Here is a 20122-nt window from a genome sequence, read left to right as displayed (position 1 = left end):
TTAACCCCTTGATGAAATGAGATAGTAAGGGGTGATTGGAAATAGGAATATCGTTAAGTGATCTGTGATATGCCGCTATGGCACTGAGATGAATCCGAATGGATGATATTGCAAGACCAGCTGTGTACAGTGTATGTAGATAATCCATGAGTAACTTAGGTGAACAGTCTAATGGTGGTACACAGTTAGAAATGCACCAGGTCGAGTATCTTTTCCATTTGTAGCTATAGCTTTTCCTTGTTGAGTTTCCTGGATTCTAACAAAATGGATTGTGCCGAAGTGGAAACTCCCTGTTCCGTTAAAAGGAGCCTCTCAATCTCCATGCTGTCAAATGGAGAGACGAGTGTAGCGGGTGTAGAAGCGTTCCCTGATCTTGGAGAAGAAGATCTGGGCGATTCGGGAACCGAATTGGGTCCGTGATGGACAGTCTGAGAAGGAAACTCTACCACAGTTGTCTTGGCCAGGCTGGAGCTACGAGTATCAGTTGAGCCTTGTCTGCTATGCACTTTTGAAGTGTCCTTGTTATGAGTGGTATGGGAGGAAAGGCATAAAGGAGGCCTGTCGTCCACGGAATGAGGAAGGCGTCCTGAGCGATCCTGAACTGACTTGGTCTTATCGAGCAGAATTTAGGAACCTGAGCATTGATCTCTCTTGCAAAGAGATCTATCGCAGGCGTCCCCCACTGTATGAAGATATCTTGGGCTACCTCCGAATTGAGTGTCCATTCGTGAGGATGGAAGATGCGACTTAGCCTGTCTGCTCTTGTATTTGCTACTCCTGGTAGGTAAGTTGCTTGCAGATGTATGCAATGCTGGTGAGCATGTTTGAAGATCGTCAGAGTCTCCTTGCAAAGGGACCATGAACCGGACCCTCCTTGCTTGTTGATATAAAACATTGCCACTTGATTGTCTGTGTAGATCATGACCCTGTGGCCCTTTAAGTGATCTTGAAACACTTGTAACGCATTGCGAATTGCTCTGAGCTCCAATAAATTTATCTGCAGGGTCTGCTCGGAGATTGTCCATAACCCTTGGGTTTCGTAAATCTCGAGATGTGCTCCCCATCCCTTGCGAGACGCATCTGTGGTTAGACTGTGTTGTGAGGAGGAGGACTGAATAATGCTTCTTTGGACAGGGTGGAGTCTAGGAGCCACCATGTTATGTCCTGTCTCATCTCGGAGGTCAATGATAACTTCTGTGTCAATGGTTGTGAGTTTTTTCATTGACGTTTTAGTCCCCACTGCAGGCGTCTCATGTGTAGCCTGGTGTTGGGAACCGTGAAAATAGCCGCCGCCATGTGGCTGAGGACTACCAAATACTGTCTCGCCGAAGGCCTTTGAGTGTTGTTAAACGAGTAGAGAAGTTGACGTAGTTGTGTTATTCTTTCTGTTGGGAGATATGCCCGGTTGCGAACAGTATCCAGGCCTGCTCCTATAAATTGTAGTCTTTGTGTTGGTTGGAGATGTGATTTCTGAAAATTGATCACTAATCCCAATTCCTGTAAGCAGTGTATTACCCGGAGGTGATAGAGTACGATGTCCGGGGTTGAAGCTATTAGCCAATCGTCCAGATATGGAAAGATGGTCATACCCTGTTGTCTGAGATGAGCCACCACCACAACCATGCATTTGGTGAAAACCCTGGGTGCAGACAATAGTCCAAAGGGAAGAACCTTGTACTGGTAATGTTGATGGCTGTAGCGAAAGCATAGGTAACGCCAAGAGGATGGATGGACTGGAATATGTGTGTAAGCATCCTTTAGATCGATGAAACACATCCAGTCGTTGGGTTGAATCAGAGGTAGGATCGATTTCAACGATACAATCTTGAATTTCTCTTTGGTAAGGAATTTGTTCAACTCCTGTAGATCTAATATGGGGCGAAGGCCACCCGACTTATTGGGTATGAGGAAGTATGGGGAATAAAATCCTGTTTGTTGGGTCTTCGGGAAAATTCAAATAGCCTGCTGTTTGTGAAGCAAAGCAATTTCCTCCCCCAGTTGTGGTTGGAAGCTTTGAGTCTGGGGTAGTATGGCTTTTGTGGTAAATTGGAGTTGGTAGCCATGTTGTACTCTCTCTAAAACACATAGATCGGTTGTTATTCTCTCCCAGGCTGCCAGGCAAGAATGAATTCTGCCAGGTGGAGCTTGATGTAGTGGTAGTGGCTGGTTTATTAAAAAGATGGCATTGATTTTACTGCAGTAGCCGGTTGTTGTGTCTGCTGTCTCTGGTTACGTGGCTTACCCCTACGTTGAGTCGGGTTGTGTTGTTGTGGCGGAGGACGCTGGTAAGATGGATACGTCTGTATACGAAAGGATTGCTAAGACCTGTAAGGCCTACGGGTATAGGATTGTCTACGAGTAGATCCCACATAACGACGCTTGGTAGATTAGTGAGGTTGTGATGTTAAGGATTGGACTGCTAGAGCCTCCTCTGAATTTGCTGTGTCTTGAAACCGTTCTTCTAACAGGTTGTCTCCTGTACACGGGAGGTTCGTTAGTTTCTCGTGTAAATCTTCTCATATCGTACTAGAACGTAACCATGCCATCCTACAGGCTGCGATAGCTGTTGCAGACGCCCTAGAGGATGTTTTAAATCCCTCATATATTGACCGCAGAAGGTGTCGAGAACACTCCTGCATGTTATGAAGAGGCGGTGGTACTTGATCAGCCATCGAGGAAAGCATACCTTTTGTGGCTTGTATGCACTCATATAGGTATTGTACCATGTAGAATTGATGGTGCATAATGCAGGCATTCAACATTGAGTTGTGGTACATGTTCCTGCCAAACTCATCTAAATATTGGTTGTCTTTCCCCGGTGGATATGAGGTATGAGACACTGCTTTTTTGAATCTTTGCATTGCAGACTCTACCACAATTGAAGCATGTGGTAGTTGTGGTATAGAGTAAGGCGATGTTTTCCGCATACAAAATTTTATATCCGTTTTCTTTGAAACCGCTGACAGAGAGTAAGATGTTTCCCAAGATTTCTGTAAGACTGTATGTAATAGTTCATGTGGTGGAAGAGATGTTGGTTCTCCCGGAGCATCGAAAATTTTTAGGAGAACAAAGGTTTCTGCTCTAGGGTCTGTCTCCTTTTGGACCTCCAGATGTAATATCATGCCCAATTTTTCTAAAAATTTTGGGTATGTCAGGTCCTCAGGAGGGGAATATGGTTCGTGCAGTTGTTCCTGTGAATCCGATGGGAATCCGGTAGATGATGATGGGGATGTTTGTGGAGACAGAGAATCGATAGGTGTATCTTGCTGTTGAATTGGTGAACTTGGTCGTTTTGCTATTGGGGATGCCGGAGGCTCCACTGACAGTTCTCTGGAGGTGTGTATGCTGTGTTCCGGGGAACTCCCCGATAGTTCGTTAGACATCTTAAAGGATGATTGAAGGGTTTCGTAAAACCCTGCCAACGATTGGGATAATTGAAAAAATGCCTCTTGTTTGAGGAGGCATTGTTGAACGACCAGATTGTTTCAGTAACTCGCATGCTTTAGGTTGCACCGGAGGAATTTGAGGGGAAGCATTTGGCATATCATACTTCTTCCCCACCTTGCCCTTTGCGGTTCTAACAGAATTATCTGAGGATGTAGATGCAGCAGAGGAAGTTATTTGTATTATGTCTACGAGATAAGTTGCTGCACTTCATGGGTGAGATGACCTAGAAGTAGAAGGGCTCACTTCCCATGTGTCCCTCGTCTTCACCACCTTTGATGTGAGTGACGTGATTGCCTATGATGATGGCGTGACGATGATCTTGTGTGGATTCCACGTCCCGATGGCAATAGTCTTGTACGTTTTGATTTCACCTCTGTAGAATTGGAATCTGAAGAGGTGGCATTAGGTACATCTGGAGACTGATGTCTTCGTTTTAAACCATGTGGTATTGAATGATATGAGTGAGTGGACTGTTATAGTCCACTGTGTGTCGATTTCTTTACTGCCATGTGCGCAGATGTTTTCTGTAAGTTATGGAGGATGTGGATTGAGCGTGCCTTCATACGATGCCAACCTGTGAAGTTTGGCTATCGTGTATGTGAGCCTTAAATGGCTTCTAAATCATTAGGCACCTCAACTTCAGAACATGGAGCATGACAACCAGCGTCTCCAGCGCCGCAGTCCACGACCATTCGAACAGCCACAGCAATAATTGCCACAGTGTTTTTGCGGTCTCTCTTGTCAAAGCAAAGGCAGCACAAGATTGACTACACACACGCAAGTATAATACAAGTGGTGGCTTGAATATCTAGAAAAAACAATTTGCAGAGCACGCAAACCCGTGGACACAACCATAAATTTAAAACCTGTATTGAGGTGCCTAATGATTTAGAAGCCATTTAAGGCTCACATACACGATAGCCAAACTTCACAGGTTGGCATCGTATGAAGGCACGCTCAATCCACATCCTCCATACATAACAAGTTGTATAAATTTTCTCATATTGTATCTTGTTATTACAGTTTGGGTATAGCATTTGAGTTCTGTAAGTTATGCGCATAAGTCTTTGGCGCCGTTGTTTCCAGTGCCTTGCGCGCGCCGATGTCGTTTTGGGCACAGAACTTTTATGCACCGGTGATTTGGGCGCAGAAAGTACTTTGGGCGCATAAGTCGTAGGCGCCGAAGTTTCAGGTGCCGTTGTTTCCCGCGCCGATCGCTGAGGCTCTCTCAGTCCTACCGGATCCGATGGCCTATGTCGACTCGGCAAGTCCTTACCTCCAAGCCTGGTGGGTTGAGGATCCCACGACGATGCTCACTTTTGATATGGAGCCATGGTTGTTGGCAGCCAGGCGAAGAATGAGCCTCCAATGGCTCTGAAAACTGAAAAGTTCCCGTATTTTATACGCCCGCTGTTTTTGGGCTCTTATTTATCATTTTTCTATACCGTCGTTTGGTGGGAACCGTCACAGCGGTTTACATTAAGGCACATAAAATGAGGCTAACGTATCTTAAGTTACATAGGTGCCATTTTAGGGTCGGTAAAAAAGTTTGTAAATGATATTAATTGGTAAGTGTAATGAGTCATTTCCAATTCATATTTTAACAGTTTAGGTTACTAGATTACCTTTATCGTTGCACTTTCACCCTTTTGCTGAGCTTTAAAAGAATGAAACTTAATCTGATTAAAAATTACACACATTGATTTTGGTTATGTGTTACACACATTGATTTTGCTTATGTGTTTGTTGTTCAATTATTTGTACCTGCTTTCCCTTGAGTACTATTCTCCTTTCTCTTTTTGGTAAGCTAGTTTAAAAAGCCAGGATTTTAGATTTTTTCTGAAGGTTTTGTTGTTGCTTTGTAGTCTCAACTATGTGGGCATAGTGTTCCAAAGTATGGATCCTGCCAAGGATAGAGCTCTTTCTCTTACTTGTGTGAGTCTAGCTGTTTTGACTGATGGAATAGTGAGGAGTGCTTTGTTGGCAGATCTCAGATTCCTATTTGGGACGTGTACACGAAGGGCTGTGTTCAGCCAGTCTGCTTTTTCATTGTGTATTAATTTATGTATGGTGCATAGTGTTTTGTACTGAATTCTTTGTTCAATGGGTAGCCAGTGTAATTCTGCTAGGGTTTCTGTGATGTGGTCTCTTCTGCTTTTGCCGGTAAAAATTCTAGCAGCTGTGTTCTGTAATATCTGTAGTGGTCTTAGTGACGTGTATGGTAGGCCTAGCATAAGGGCGTTACAGTAATCGGTACTAGCAAAGATCAGCGCTTGGAGTACTGATCGGAAGTTGGCGGTTGTTAGGAGAGGTTTAAGTCTTCTCAGTACCATTAGCTTGGCGTATCCTTCCTTTACTTTTAGAGATATGTGTTGTTTTAAGCTTAGTTCTGTGTCAATTATTACGCCTAGATTCCGTACTTTATCTGTGAACTCTATTTTTTGGTTGTTATTGAGTATAATTGGGTTTTGAACGATCTCCGTTCTTTTTCGTTCTAAATGTATAAATTCTGTTTTCTCAATATTACTAGCTCCATTTGGTTTAGCAATTGTTTGAAGATATCCAGATACATATTTGCTATTTTTAATGTTTTTTTGATTGTGTCGTCAATGGGTAGTATTAACTGGATATCGTCAGCGTATATGTAATGTGTGGTGCCCAGACCCGCCAATAGGTGGCATAGGGGTAAGAGATATAAGTTGAATAGTATGGCCGATAGGGCAGAGCCCTGTAGTACTCCTGTTTGAAGGTTTATCTTTTCTGACATTACTTCTTTGATTTGTACTTGAAAATATCTGTTACTTAGATAAGATCTAAACCATTTCATAGTTTTGTTACTTAATCCTATTTCATCTAGTCTATTTAGAAGTATGTTGTGATTTACGGTGTTGAAGGCTGCAGAGAGGTCTAGCATCACAAGGATGTAATGTTTACCGCTATCGAACCCTCTCATGATGTTATCTGTTAACGCAAGCAGCAGTGTGTCTGTGCTGTAGTGTTTTCTTGGGGACATTCGGGCACAAAATTTACAATTTTTTAAATTGTGCTCTGGCCCCAGGCCATTGGTAATATCTGTCATGGCCATCCTTGACAGACATTACCTTGCCACAGCTACAGGGTTTAAACCCAAACTTTTTTGACACTGTAAGAAAAAAATAAAAACACTGAGGAGAAATCAGCCCCGCTTGCGATCCCGCTCGCGGAAAGAACAGACTGAGGAGAATATGTTACTTTCCTGCGCGGGAACACACGCGCAGCCGCAGAGAGCTAAAATCTAAATCTCTGCTTGGTAAAGCTCCGGCTCCCGGACCTGATTGACAGATCCCATGACAGCATGGCTAATTCAGCCCTGCTATCGACGGGTAAACTTTTCACCTTGGTGAGTGTGAGGCCTTGGGAAAAAAGTGGGCAAGACTATAGACTGATTCAAGTGGAAATCAGTAACCACCTTGGGAAGGAATTTAGGGTTAGTACGGAGGACCACTCGGTCATGGAGGAACCTTGTATAGGGAGAGTATGTGACCAGGGCTTGTAACTCACTGATCCTTCGAGCAGATGTAAAGGCTACTAGGAAAAGAACTTTCCATGTAAGAAATTTAACATCACAGGAGTGCAAAGGCTCAAATGGGGAACGCATGAGTCTTGTAAGTACTACGTTTAGGTCCCATTCAGTAACTGGTGCCATAAAGGGGGCTTAAGTTGTAATAGACCCCTCATAAATCTATTCACAAGGGGTTATGCAGTTATTGGAGCATCCCCTACTCCCTTGTGATGGCACTGAGGTGTACCCTTACCGAGGAAGTCTGGAGACCAGAATCTGAAAGGTGCCAGAGATAGTCTAATAGGGATGGAGAGGGGCAGGAAAAGGGGTCGATACCTTTTTGAGTGTACCATGTGGTAAATCTATTCCACTTAAAGATAGGATCTTCGTATGGAAGGCTTTCGTGAAGCTACAAGGACTTGAGAGACCTTAGTTGACTGAGCGGTTGTAGGATCAGGCTTTCAATATCCAGGCTGTGAGGGATAGGGTCTGAAAGTTCGGGTGGCGTAACATGCCTTGGTTCAGAGTTATGAGATTGGGCGCTGTGCCCAGGCAAATTGGTTCTCTGATGAAGAGGTCGAGGAGCATGGGAAACAATACTTGTCGAGGCCAGTACGGGGCTATGAATATCATTGATCCTTTGTCCTATTGTAGTTTCACAAGAGTTTTGGCTATTAGTGGTATCGGAGGATATGCACATAAGTGGTCTGTGTTCCAGGGGTGAGCGAAGGCGTTCATGGCTAATGTGTTTTGTTGCCTGTGCAGGGAGCAGAATCTGTCCACTTTGTGATTCAGTTCAGATGCAAAGAGGTCGATGGTTGGTTGACCCCAGCGCTGGAAGATTTTGCTCGCTACACAGGGATCCAGAGACCACTCATGGGGATGGAAACAGACTGAGGCAATCTGCTACTACGTTCTATATGCCTGCCAGATAAGTGGCCTGGAGATGCGTGGAGTGTGCAAGGGCCCAGGCCTGCACAGTTTCTTGGCAGAGGAGGTAAGAGCCTGTGCCCCCCCTGTTTGTTCAAGTACCACATTGCAACTGTGTTGTCTCTGTCTGTATGAGAACAGTTGTATGAAAGGCAGTCCTGGAACGCATATAGAGCATAACGTATGGCTCGAAGCTCTAGGAAGTTGATCTGAAACTTTGCTTCTGAGTTGTGTCCAAGTCCCTTGAATTTGAAGGTTGTTCACATGAGCACCCCCAACAAAAGTTGGATGCGTCCATGCTTAAGGTCACTTGAGGAACTGATTGCTGGAAGTGTAGACTTATCTGCAAGTTGGCTTTGTTTATCCACTAGAGAAAGTGACAGACACAACTGGTCGGTTAGATGGATCTGGGATGAAAGAGGTTGAGTGGCTTGGAGCCATTGAGATTTCAAAGTCCACTGAGTTATTCTCTTGGCTAGCCGGGACATAGGAGTGACGTGGACTGTGGAAGCCATGTGGCCCAGCAACGTGAGGAATTGATGGGCTTAGGCTGTTTTGTATGTGCGCAGAGGTGTAGCCAGTTTGGAGAGAATGTCTGTGCGGTCATTGGGCAGGAAGGCCTTTGCGACTGTGGTGTCCAAATCTGCTCCGATGAAGATAAGGAGGTGAGATGGATTCAAGTGGGATTTTTGGTAAATTATCAGAAATCCTAGCCAGTGTAGAAGATTTGTGGTGAGCTTTAGAGAGTTGAGCGCTCCTTGCTTGGATCGACTATTAGCCAGTCGTCCAGGTAAGGGAACACCTGGACAGTGCTTCTGCATAGATGTGCGGCAGCCACTGAAAGCCATTTTTTTAAACACTCAAGATGCTGAGGCCAGACCGAATAGCAGAACTCGGTATTCAAAATGTCTGTGACCCACTATGAAGCGCAGGTATTTGCGGTGATGTGGGAATATGGCGATATGTGCGTATGTGTCCTGAAGGTGCAGAGAACAGAGCCAATCTCCTTGTTGTAGTAGAGGAAGCTTGGTGCCGAGAGATACCATCCTGAATTTTTCTTTTTGAAGGAATTTGTTGAGATTGCGGAGGTCTAGGATGGGGCGGAGGACTGCCTGATTATTTTGAAATCAGAAAATAGCATGAGTAGAACCCTCTGCCCCTCTGTGCCAGGGGGACAGCTTCTACAGCCCTGGTTCGCAGAAGGGTGGAAAGTTCTGACTCTAGAAGGAATGTGTGGTCTTTTCGCGCCCACAGTAGATTTGGTGGAGAGTCCGGGGGTACTGTGAGGAAGTTTAGACTGTCGCCCTGGGCTATGATGGATATTACCCATTGATCTGTTGTTATGAGGTGCCAGTTGTTTTTGAAGTGGCGCAATCGGCCCCCTATGGGTATTTCTGGTTTTGGGTTCATGGACGAGTTGCCGCTGTTCTCTGGAAACGCATCAAAATCCGGAGGCTGGACCAGCTTGTGGAGCTGGCTGTGCTTTGGGTGCTTTGGGCTGGCGTGTATGACCCCCTCTGAGGGGCTCTGGCTGGTCTTGCTCTAGATGCAGGAGGATAGGAAGAAAAAATAATAAATAAAAATAAATAAATAAATAAAATAGTATTTGCGTGAGCGGTAGAATGGTCTTCTGGGGTCCCTTCTCATGCTTTTGCGGGATGACTATAGACAACTGACATAGGGCCTCGTGGTGGTCCTTCAACTGAGTCACTGCATCTTGTATTTTAATCACCAAAAAGATTATCTCCAGTGCACGGGAGATCAGCAAGCTTGTCTTGGACCTCAGGTCTTAAATTAGAAGCTTTTAGCCAAGCCCATCTCTTAGCACGGATTCCTGTTGCTGACAAACGGGAAGCAGTCTCGAAGGAGTCATATGCCGCTCTTACTTCATTCTTCCCTGCTTAGAGGCCCTTGTGGATGATGGCAGTTAGACTTTCTTGTTGTTGAGGCAATGAGACTGCAAAATCTTGTACCTGTTTCCAAAGGTTTCTTTGGCACTGGGACACCCGTACACAACTAATATGGGTGTCCCACAAGGCTCATCCTTATCTGCATTACTTTTTAATATCTATCTCTTACCCCTTTGTCGACTTCTAGATGGTTTAAACTTAAATTTCAAACTTTACGCAGACGATATCCAATTTATCTTACCTTTCACTGAAACATGGCCCAAAACACTTTCACTACTTCAAATCTATCTAGAAACAATAAAAACCTGGTTAGCTCACAATCGACTCAAACTGAACGCAGCGAAAACAGAACTAATTTACTTATCTACTATTCCCGATTCCACTCAACGCCCTCCAAAAACATTCACTTTTGAAGGACAATCTATATCTATAACTAACCATGCTAGAAACCTTGGCATAACAGTAGATTCTAAGTTATCTCTATCAAAACACATATCAGAAACAGTCAAAAAATCATTTTTCAAGATACACGTTAAAAAAAACTAAAGCCACTTCTGCTGTCATCAGACTTCCGAACCGTAACACAAGCTTTAATATTATCAAATCTGGATTATTGTAATGCACTATACATTGGACTCCCACTATCATCTTTACGCCCACTTCAGCTTATTCAGAATGCTACTGCTAGACTGATTTTCAACCTTCCTAAAAGAGAACATATCTCCCCAGTACTCCAACATTTACACTGGCTTCCCATTACTCACCGCATAAAATACAAAATCTTAACCACTATCCACAACCTACTTTATAACCCTAATTCTATATGGCTCTGCTCTATGCTACACATATATAAACCAACAAGACAACTCTGTTCCACAAACAAATGTTTACTGGAAATTCCGTCAGTCAGATCTACTAGCTTAGCCCTAACAAGAAACAGAGCTTTCTCAGTTTTTGGTCCTTCCTTGTTGAACTCTATACCAGACAGTATCCGAATGACATCTAATCGAAATGAATTCAAAAAGATGGTTAAAACCTTTCTATTTAATGAAGCATACAATCTCAGTACCACCATTTAAATGTTTACTCTGAATTATCTATATCTGCTTGATACTTGTAAAGAAAGAATTATTTTGTTTTATTGTGTCTTATGTTCAAATTGTTTTTATTGTGTATGTAAATTGTAAACCGCCTAGACGGACACGTAAGTGACCCCATGTGCGGTATATAAAAAACTTTAAAATAAATAAATAAATAAAATATATAGCTAGTAGGCGGCTATCCAGCACCCTAATATGGAGCATTGGAAAATTTTCCGACCCAGTCCATCTAAGAACTTCTGGTCCTTACCAGGAGGAGCTGAGGAATACAGACGTAATCATTTTGCCTTTTTCTGTGCAGATTCCACCACAACAGATTGATGAGGCAGTTGTGGTTTTTGAAAGCCTGGGGCATGTTGAACTAGATATGTTGCATCTGTTTTCCTGTTTACTGGTGGAACAGTACCAGGATGCTCTCATAAGTGGTGTAGGAGATCTAACAGGCTTCATGCACTGGAATGGCCATAATTTCCTTGGGGGCATCAACAAACTGCAGAACCCTCCAAGGTTTTGTGACGCGTGTCCTCCTCCGTCACTAGATTGAAGGGGATGGTTTCGGATATTTCCTTGATAAAGTTGGCAAAGGAAAGGTTCTCGGGAGGAGACCGCCGTATTTCCTCTGGAGAAGGCTCTGAGAGCAGGTCCTCTGATGTAGCGGTATCTGTAACCACATCCTCCCATGGGTCATAGGGAGTCTCATGTCAAGATCCGGAAGGAGGGAGAATGTCCAACACTCCAGGGCATGTGGGCATCGATGGAGGCCTCGATGACTTCGATGGAGGGTGTATTGGCTTCAATGGAGGCTTCGATGGAATCTATGGCATCGAGGGGAATGGTGGACGTTTAGGTCTTTAGAGACCTGATGGACTTGGAAGCGGTTCCGGCATCAATGGACCTGGAGCTGGAGTTGGACTGGAAGTAGTATCGTTGTCCTTCGAGGAGCCCGGAATGGGTATCGGGAGCTGCGGAGGTCTCCATGGCCAACTCGGTGCTAATGGAACGGGCTGAGTTGGAAAAGCACAGATGAGGGTATCAAGTTGGTCCAGTAGCGGTGCAAACATCGATGGTTCCAGGGTCTGTGCCGGTATGGGGGCCGGCATTGCTGGCGGTTGTAGGTTCCGGAAGGCATCGAGGACTGCCTGCTGACAAGGATGTCCAGATCCTCCCTGAAAGCTGGTGTGAATAGCACAGCTACAGGGGAAACAGGCAGGCAGGCTAGGCGTTACTGGCTCTTTCACAGGAATCTGTGGAGGCACTGTACCCAGCACCGATGTCGGTGGGAATGCCTCGGGATCTCGGGTGCAGAGGAGGATGGGGCTCCTCTGCCCAGGCCCTCTTCGAAGGCGGCTCAATGGCCATCGATGCTGCTGTGATGTCTGTGCCGGTAATGGGAGTGGAATCGCTTCGGTGCCAGTGACGATATTTCCCTCTGTGCTCGGTCCGGTCTTTCCCTGGCACAGAGGATGACGCTACCGATGCCCTGGATGGCGTCGGTGACGGACGGTCACAGTCTCCCTGCCGTGCCCGGAGAGGCTTGTCAGTGGAAGGATCTTTACTCACCGGTGATGACTGTGCAGAAGTCGATGGAATCAACTTTGATTTGAAAAGTGACTTCATCTTATCCAGACGGCTATGTCTGCCTTTTGGAGTCATCTGGGCGCATTCGGGACACCGACTGACATCGTGCAACGAGCCCCAGCACAGAACACACAGTGTGAGGGTCCATGATGGACATTGTTCGCGGACACTCTGGGCATTTTCTGAACTCGGTCGCCATGCTGATAAAAAGGGCGCGAAACGGTCGTGGCCTGCAGGAACCGAATGGTAAGGCAGCAGGAACCGACCAGAGACGCGGGAAAAGTACTTACCAAGCATCAGAGGAAAATGGAGCGCAATGGGAGACACCTGTTAGGGGACTTTAAAGAAGTAAAACTTCAAGTTTTTCCGCAAGGAAAAAAGGTGAGAGAAATCTCACAGAGCTCCTAACCCATGAGGCAAACTTCAGCGAGGAAAAAAAAAAAAAAAAAAGAGAGACTGAAGGGAGACCCCTGTTGCCACAGGGATTATGGCATGCTGGGCATGCTCAGTGTGCCATTTAAAGTTCTAGAAACTTTGACAAAAGGACCAGGCTCCGTCTGATGACGTCACCCACATGTGAGGACTACCATCCTGCTTGTCCTAGGAGAACAGTCCAGACTCCTGTCCCATTATGAGTATGAGTAATGTTGTCGAAAGGCCTCTCCTAAATCTGGATGCTGCTAGAGATGCAGAATTTAAGTTTTGTACTGCAGAAGTATGAATAAAATTGTATATAGTTCTCAGTTTGGGAACCAAAACTCCTTTTCTTGACCCTAGTTCAGGGGTCAGTTTGGTTAGAAATTCCAACTTGAGTTTGGGGTTAGACATCTTGGCTTGGGTACAGGTCAGTACTGAGAGACCATAGGTGCAGTGCCTGAAAAGTTTTTATTCTCTGTCTCCTAGGGGTAGGGATGCAAAACCCACTTGTCTGGACTGATCTGTGGTATTCCAGGAACGAAAATTAGCAGGTAAGAACCAATTTTCCTTTATGGCTGTAGCACACACTACTATTATACAATGTCACAATTTAATTTTTATATGCGAAAACAGGAAAAAAAAAAAAAAGATACAAATGTGTGCTGCAATAGACAGCTTGCAAGTTACATTCAAAAGCAGCAAGTCTCCAATATTAAAACAAAGTTTCTCTGCACAGAACTTACTTGCTGCACCTCCCTGGGCTTCCTCATGAATTTGGTGATAGACATACTTCCAGTGGGCTTCCTCTTTACAGATACTGGCATGGTCTGCGTTAGCCCTCCTCCAGTGGCAGCATTGCTATTATCCTCTTTTACTTGCGTGAGGTAGAGCCACTGGCATGGGACAGATAGATCCTCCCGATCAAAGCTTCTCAGCACTTCAGCATGGACATACCAGCACATCCTATAGTCCGGCCTTTTCTCATACACAGAGTTTTCAGAGATAATACGCTTAAGCCGGGCCTTGGAAGGTATGGCATTTTTCTTCATTGGTGGTAGGAGTCTGGGGTCGGGAAGTGTTAGGGCTAGTGGGGCTGGCACTATTGCTTCCTGGTGCAGTAGCTCCATCAATCAGCAATCCTCGACGACAATACTCCTGAAACTCTTGAATTATGACTTTGCTGCTATTGACATTTCCATGGAGCAGAGGCAGCAACTGGGCCAGAACTAGAAAATAGGGGAACAATTAAGAGATTTCAGTGAAAAATAAGCTATAAAACTAAAAAATAAACAAAATTTCAGAGTAAAAAAAAATCTTAGAGGCAAAGTAACAATGAACAAACTTTCAAAGATGTCTAAGAATGCTTCACAACTAAAATGTTGAGATTACTTACCTGGTAATCTTCTTTTCCTTAGTGTAGACAGATGGACTCAGAACCAATGGGATAGTATCCGCGTGCTAGCAGTTGGAGACGGATCTGACGTCAGCACGGGGTATATAGCCCCACAGGAAGCGCAGCGATTCAGTAATCTTCCTTGCAAAAGCTGTTATGGATGTGTGTACTGACGCTCAGTGAAAAGTGAAAACAGGATTCCCCTGACCGATTGACAGTTCCTGGAGACCGCCAGCATTCACAACCGGAAAGCGCAGATACTGGTAGAGTGTACGCTCTTAGGTAAACAAATGCCCTGGCTCACCTGGAACCGGTGAAAACTCATGTACACAGGCAGCTGGGCGGGATGCTGAGTCCATCTGTCTACACTAAGGAAAAGAAGATTACCAGGTAAGTAATCTCAACATTTCCTGGCGTGTAGCCAGATGGACTCAGAACCAATGGGATGTACAAAAGCTTTACTCCCCGCCGGGGCGGGAGGCTGCCTGAGGACCATGTAGTACCGCCCTTGCAAAAGCCGAGTCCTCCCTGGCCTGGACATCTAGACGGTAGAACCTGGAAAAGGTATGAAGGGAGGACCACGTCGCTGCTTTACAGATGTCTGTCGGCGACAGCATCCTGGATTCAGCCCAAGATGCTGCTTGCGCTCTGGTAGAATGAGCCTTAACCTGTAGAGGCGGAGCCTTCCCAGCCTCCATGTAGGCTGCTCTGACAACTTCTTTAATCCAGTGGGCAATGGTGGGACGAGAGGCCGCTTCACCTGCTTCTTCCCGCTGTGTAGGACGAACAGGTGGTCCGTCTTTCGCAGGACTTGTGTCACGTCCAGATACCGGGGCAGCAATCTGCCGATGTCGAGATGGCGTAATAAACGGCCTTCTTCAGATTTCTTTAAACCTACCGTGGTAGGCAAGGATATAGTTTGGTTAAGATGAAACTGTGAAACCACTTTAGGGAGAAAGGAGGGAACCGTCTGAAGATGGATAGCCTCCAGAGTGATTCGTAGAAAGGGATCACGGCAGGACAGTGCTTGTAGCTCCGAGATGCGGCGTGCGGAACACACCGCCAGCAAGAACACCAACTTCAAGGTGAGAGACCGGAGAGACAAGCCCCGAAGGGGTCGGAAGGTGGATCCCGTGAGGAAATCCAAAACAAGATTAAGATTCCATAAGGGCACAGGCCACTTTAGTGGCGGACGAATATGCTTGACACCCAGCAGGAAATGAGACACATCTGGGTGCTTGGCGATGGTCTTGCCATCCCTCCTGGCACCATAGCAAGACAGTGCCGCTACCTGAACTTTGATGGAGCTGAGGGAGAGACCCTTCTGAAGCCCATCCTGCAGAAAATCCAACACAATAGGTATGGTGGTGGCATGTGGATTGTGCCGTGAGTGTCGCACCATGCTTCCAAACACTCTCCAGATCCGTACGTAGGTGAGGGATGTGGAAAACTTGCGAGCTCGGAGGAGTGTATCAATCACGGGCCCCGAGTAACCTCTTTTCTTCAGTCTAGCCCTCTCAAGGGCCAGACCGTAAGAGAGAATTGAGCTGGATCCTCGTGTAGAATGGGACCTTGACGTAGGTGGTCCCGGAGAGGAGGCAGGGGAAGAGGCTCCCCTGCCAGTAGTCTTCTCATGTCCGCGTACCAGGGTCTTCTTGGCCAGTCTGGTGCCACTAGAAGAACTAGGCCCCGGTGTGTCTGAATCTTGTGGATGAGGGCGCCCAGCAGAGGCCACGGAGGAAAGGCGTATAGTAGAGTCCCTGGAGGCCATGGCTGGACCACGGCATCGATGCCGTGCGAGAACGGGTCGCGCCTGCGGCTGAAGTATCTGGGTACTTGAGCATTGGACTTGTCCGCCAGTAAATCCATGGCCGGAATCCCCCAATGATCGACAATCATCTGGAAAGCTGTGGGGGACAGCTGCCACTCTCCTGGATTCAGGCTTTCTCTGCTGAGGAAGTCTGCTGTGGTATTGTCCTTCCCGGCAATGTGGACGGCGGAGATGTCTTGCAGATTCGCCTCTGCCCAAACCATCAGTGAGGCGATCTCCAGAGATACTTGTCGGCTTCTGGTTCCGCCCTGCCGGTTGATGTAGGCCACCGTGGTGGCGTTGTCGGACATCACTGACAGCTCTGTGCCGTAGTCTGTGAACGAATCGAAGGCATGCCAAGCGGACTGCCCGGGCCTCCAGGCGATTGATGTTCCACGTTGACTCCTCCTTGTTCCATCGCCCTTGCGCGGTGAGTTCTTCGCAATGTGCTCCCCAGCCGCTCAGGCTGGCATCCGTGGTGAGCAAGGTCCACGTGGGCGAGGACATCTTCGACCCCCTGCTCAGGTGGTTGGACTGCAACCACCACCGCAGCTGGGTCCGAACTCTGGCCGGTAGAGGAAGGTGCGTGGAATAGTCCCGTCGACGGGGGCTCCAGCGAGAGAGCAGGGAATGCTGTAGAGGTCGCATATGGGCCCGCGCCCAAGGCACCACTTCCAGGGTGGATGCCATGAGACCCAGAACCTGCAGATAATCCCAGGCTATGGGCCGACTGGCTCTCATCAGATACTGGATACGTTGTCGAAGTGTCAACTGTCTCTTGGTCGTAAGACTGACCGTGTCCGCCCGAGTGTCGAACTGCACTCCCAGATACTCTATTGACTGGGAAGGCAGTAGGCAGCTCTTGCTGAGGTTGATTACCCAGCCCAAGCTTTCCAGAAGGGCGATCACTCTGTCGGTTGTCCGCAGGCTCTCCTCTCGAGATTTCGCTCTGATCAGCCAGTCGTCTAGGTAGGGATGGACCAGAATCCCTTCCCGCCTGAGTGCCGCTGCCACCACTACTACCACTTTGGTGAATGTCCGAGGGGACGTGGCCAACCCGAAGGGTAGAGCCCGAAACTGGAAGTGGCGGCCCAGAACCTTGAAGTGCAGGTAGCGCTGATGATCCGGATGGATCGGAATATGAAGATATGCTTCTGACAGGTCTAATGCCGTGAGGAATTCTCCGGGCTGGACAGCGGCTTTGACGGAGCACAGAGTTTCCATGCGAAACCTCGGTACCCGTAAGTAGCGATTGACTGACTTGAGGTCCAGCACAGGCCGAAAAGTGCCCCCTTTCTTGGGTACCATGAAATAAATGGAATAGTGTCCAGAATTCACTTCCCAGGCAGGTACTGGGAGGATGGCGTTCAAGGACAGGAGCCTCGCCAGGGTAGCTTCTAACGCTGCCTTCTTGTGCCGGGGACATGAAGATTCCACAAACTTGTCCGGAGGAAGAAGATGAAAATCCAGATAATATCCTTCCCGGATAACGGCGAGGACCCACTGGTCCGACGTAATCTCGACCCATCTGGGGTAGAAGAGGGTCAACCTACCCCCTATGGCTTCGTTCCCCAGATGAATCGGCAAATTCTCATTGCGGGGCGCGACCGGGGCCCGAGCCCGGGCCAGCCCCACGCTTGCGCTGCTTGGTCCGAAAGGACTGATTCCTGGCCGGAGGACGAGTCGCCTGATAGCGCCCTCTATACGGAACAAAGCGCTGGGAACTCCTACCCCTGTAGGGCCGTGGAAAGGAGCGCTGTCCCCTCCTGGATCGATCTTCCGGAAGTCTAGGCACAGGAGAGGCACCCCAGGTAGTGGCTAGCTTATCAAGGTCACTGCCAAACAGAAACGAGCCCTGAAAGGGTAACCTGGTGAGACGAGACTTCGAAGGCGCATCAGCTGACCACGGCCGGATCCAGAGCTGCCTCCTGGCGGCTACGGAGGATGAAATCCCCTTAGCTGTAGTGCGAACCAAATCCGATGCGGCATCAGTGAGGAAGGAAAGAGCGGACTCCATGTCAGCCGCTGGAGCGTTGTTCCTGACCTGAGACAAGCAGGCACGTGTCACCACAGTGCAGCAGGCCGCAATCCGCAAAGAAAGAGCTGCCACCTCAAAAGTTTGTTTCAGAATGGTGTCCATTCGTCTGTCATGGGGCTCCCTGAGGGCCGTCCCCCCTTCCACTGGAATAGTAGTGCGCTTGACCACAGCGCTAATTAAGGCGTCCACCTGAGGATATGCCAGCAGGTCCTGGAGAGCCGGTGCCAACGGGTACATGCCTTTCAGGGCCCGGCCCCCTTTGAAGGAAGCCGCCGGCGCCGCCCATTCCAAATCTATGAGTTGCTGAGCTGCCTGCAAGAAAGGAAAATGGCGAGTTGTAGGATGAAGACCTTCCAGCAGGGGGTTCTGCGCAGAAGGTACCGAAGCACTGGGACCAGTGATATCCAATTCCGCCAGACACTGAGTCACAAGGTCCGAGAGGTCCTCCTTAGGGAAGAACCGCCTCATGGTTCTATATGGCTCAATCCCCGGGGGGAGGTCCCCCTCATCCGGGAGGTCGGACTCGTCCGGCGAAACCTCCTGGTCCGATTGATCTGGACTGTCCAGTGGCGGGAGGTCCCGCTCCCGATAAGGCTGTGAGGGTCCAGGCACAGGATCCCTAGGTGCTGCCACCGTAGCGGCGGCCGCAGCAGGCGCCGCAGATGCAGCCAGCGCAGGAACCGCAGCAACAGCAGGAACCACCGGAGCAGCAGGGACAGTAGGGCCGGGATGGGAAGCCGTCTGCATCTGGACGAAGGCATGAATCCCCTTAAAGAGATCCACCCAGGAAATGGAAGCAGCCTCTAATCGCCGGGGTACAAGATCCCCCGGGATTCCCGAATGGTCAAGACTGCCCCCCAAATCCGGGGTAGCCCCAGGGAACTGTCAAGAAACTGCGGCTGAGACTGCTCCTGGCCGGAGGGTCCCCCTGCCGCCTCACATTGGGCACATAGTGAGTCTGGCTCAGTACTGCGTGTGGCTCTAAGGTGGCATGCAGAGCAGAGGCCAAGGGCTGAAATGCCTGAGACAAGCGGCTGCGCCGCTGAGGATGCGGCTGCGTGCTGATCCATACCAAATAGAACAAGCGCGCAATAATATGCGGCAGCAATAGGCGCTTAATACAGCAGGCGCACAATAGCGGTAACATGCGGCAGCAATAGGCGCTTAATACAGCAGGCGCACAATAGCGGTAACATGCGGCAGCAATAGGCGCTTAATAGAGCAGGCGCACAATAGCGGTAATATGCGGCAGCAATAGGCGCGTAATACAACAGGCGCACAATAATAATAATATGCGGCAGCAAGAGGCGCTCAATACAACAAGCGCACAATAGTAATAATATGCGGCAGGAAAAGGCGCTCAATACAACAAGCGCACAATAGTAATAATATGCGGCAGGAAAAGGCGCTTAATACAACAGGCGCACAATAGGAAGAATATGCGGCAGCAGTAGGCGCTGAATACAACAGGCGCACAATAGTAATAATATGCGGCAGTAGTAGGCGCTCAATACACCAGGCGCACAATAGCAATAATACGCGGCGTCAATAGGCGCGTAATACAACAGGCGCACAAATAGCAATAGGCACACAGCACTAAGCAGAGAGCAATATACGCTTAATGGTATTCAATAGGCAATCAGCACTAAGCCGTTTAGCAATATACGCTCTATGGCATGCAATAGGCTTTCAATAATATGCGGCATATACTCACAGTGGCAGCCAATATGCGAAAACAATACAATATACGCACAAGGAGGAAGAAAGCCGCACCCATTACGGGCGCGGAATACCTGAATAGGGCCACAAAATGGCGTCCTCCACGGCTTGCCACGCCGCCGATCCTCGAGACTTCGGAGACCTGGGCGAAGAGATGTACGCCTTACCCGATCTTCGGCGCTTCTAGGCTGGAACACAGGCGGTCTCCGGCTGCGGGGGGAAAGGGCCGGTACCTTTCA

The 20122-nt window shown here is 47.9% G+C and overlaps 1 protein-coding gene across 1 annotated transcript in view; it reads right to left on the bottom strand.

Moving 5' to 3' along the window:
• CHAF1A (chromatin assembly factor 1 subunit A) overlaps positions 1-20122 on the bottom strand; it is a 384823-nt gene that overhangs the window by 82703 nt on the left and 281998 nt on the right. Inside the window, 2 exon segments of the mRNA XM_029614524.1 lie at positions 13667-13966; positions 13968-14149. Of these exon segments, the coding sequence (XP_029470384.1) occupies positions 13667-13966; positions 13968-14149 (482 nt within the window).

The sequence above is a fragment of the Rhinatrema bivittatum genome, chromosome 8 (assembly GCF_901001135.1).
Source record: "Rhinatrema bivittatum chromosome 8, aRhiBiv1.1, whole genome shotgun sequence".
NCBI classification, from domain to species: domain Eukaryota; kingdom Metazoa; phylum Chordata; class Amphibia; order Gymnophiona; family Rhinatrematidae; genus Rhinatrema; species Rhinatrema bivittatum.
This window is presented reverse-complemented; position numbering and strand designations above follow the sequence as displayed.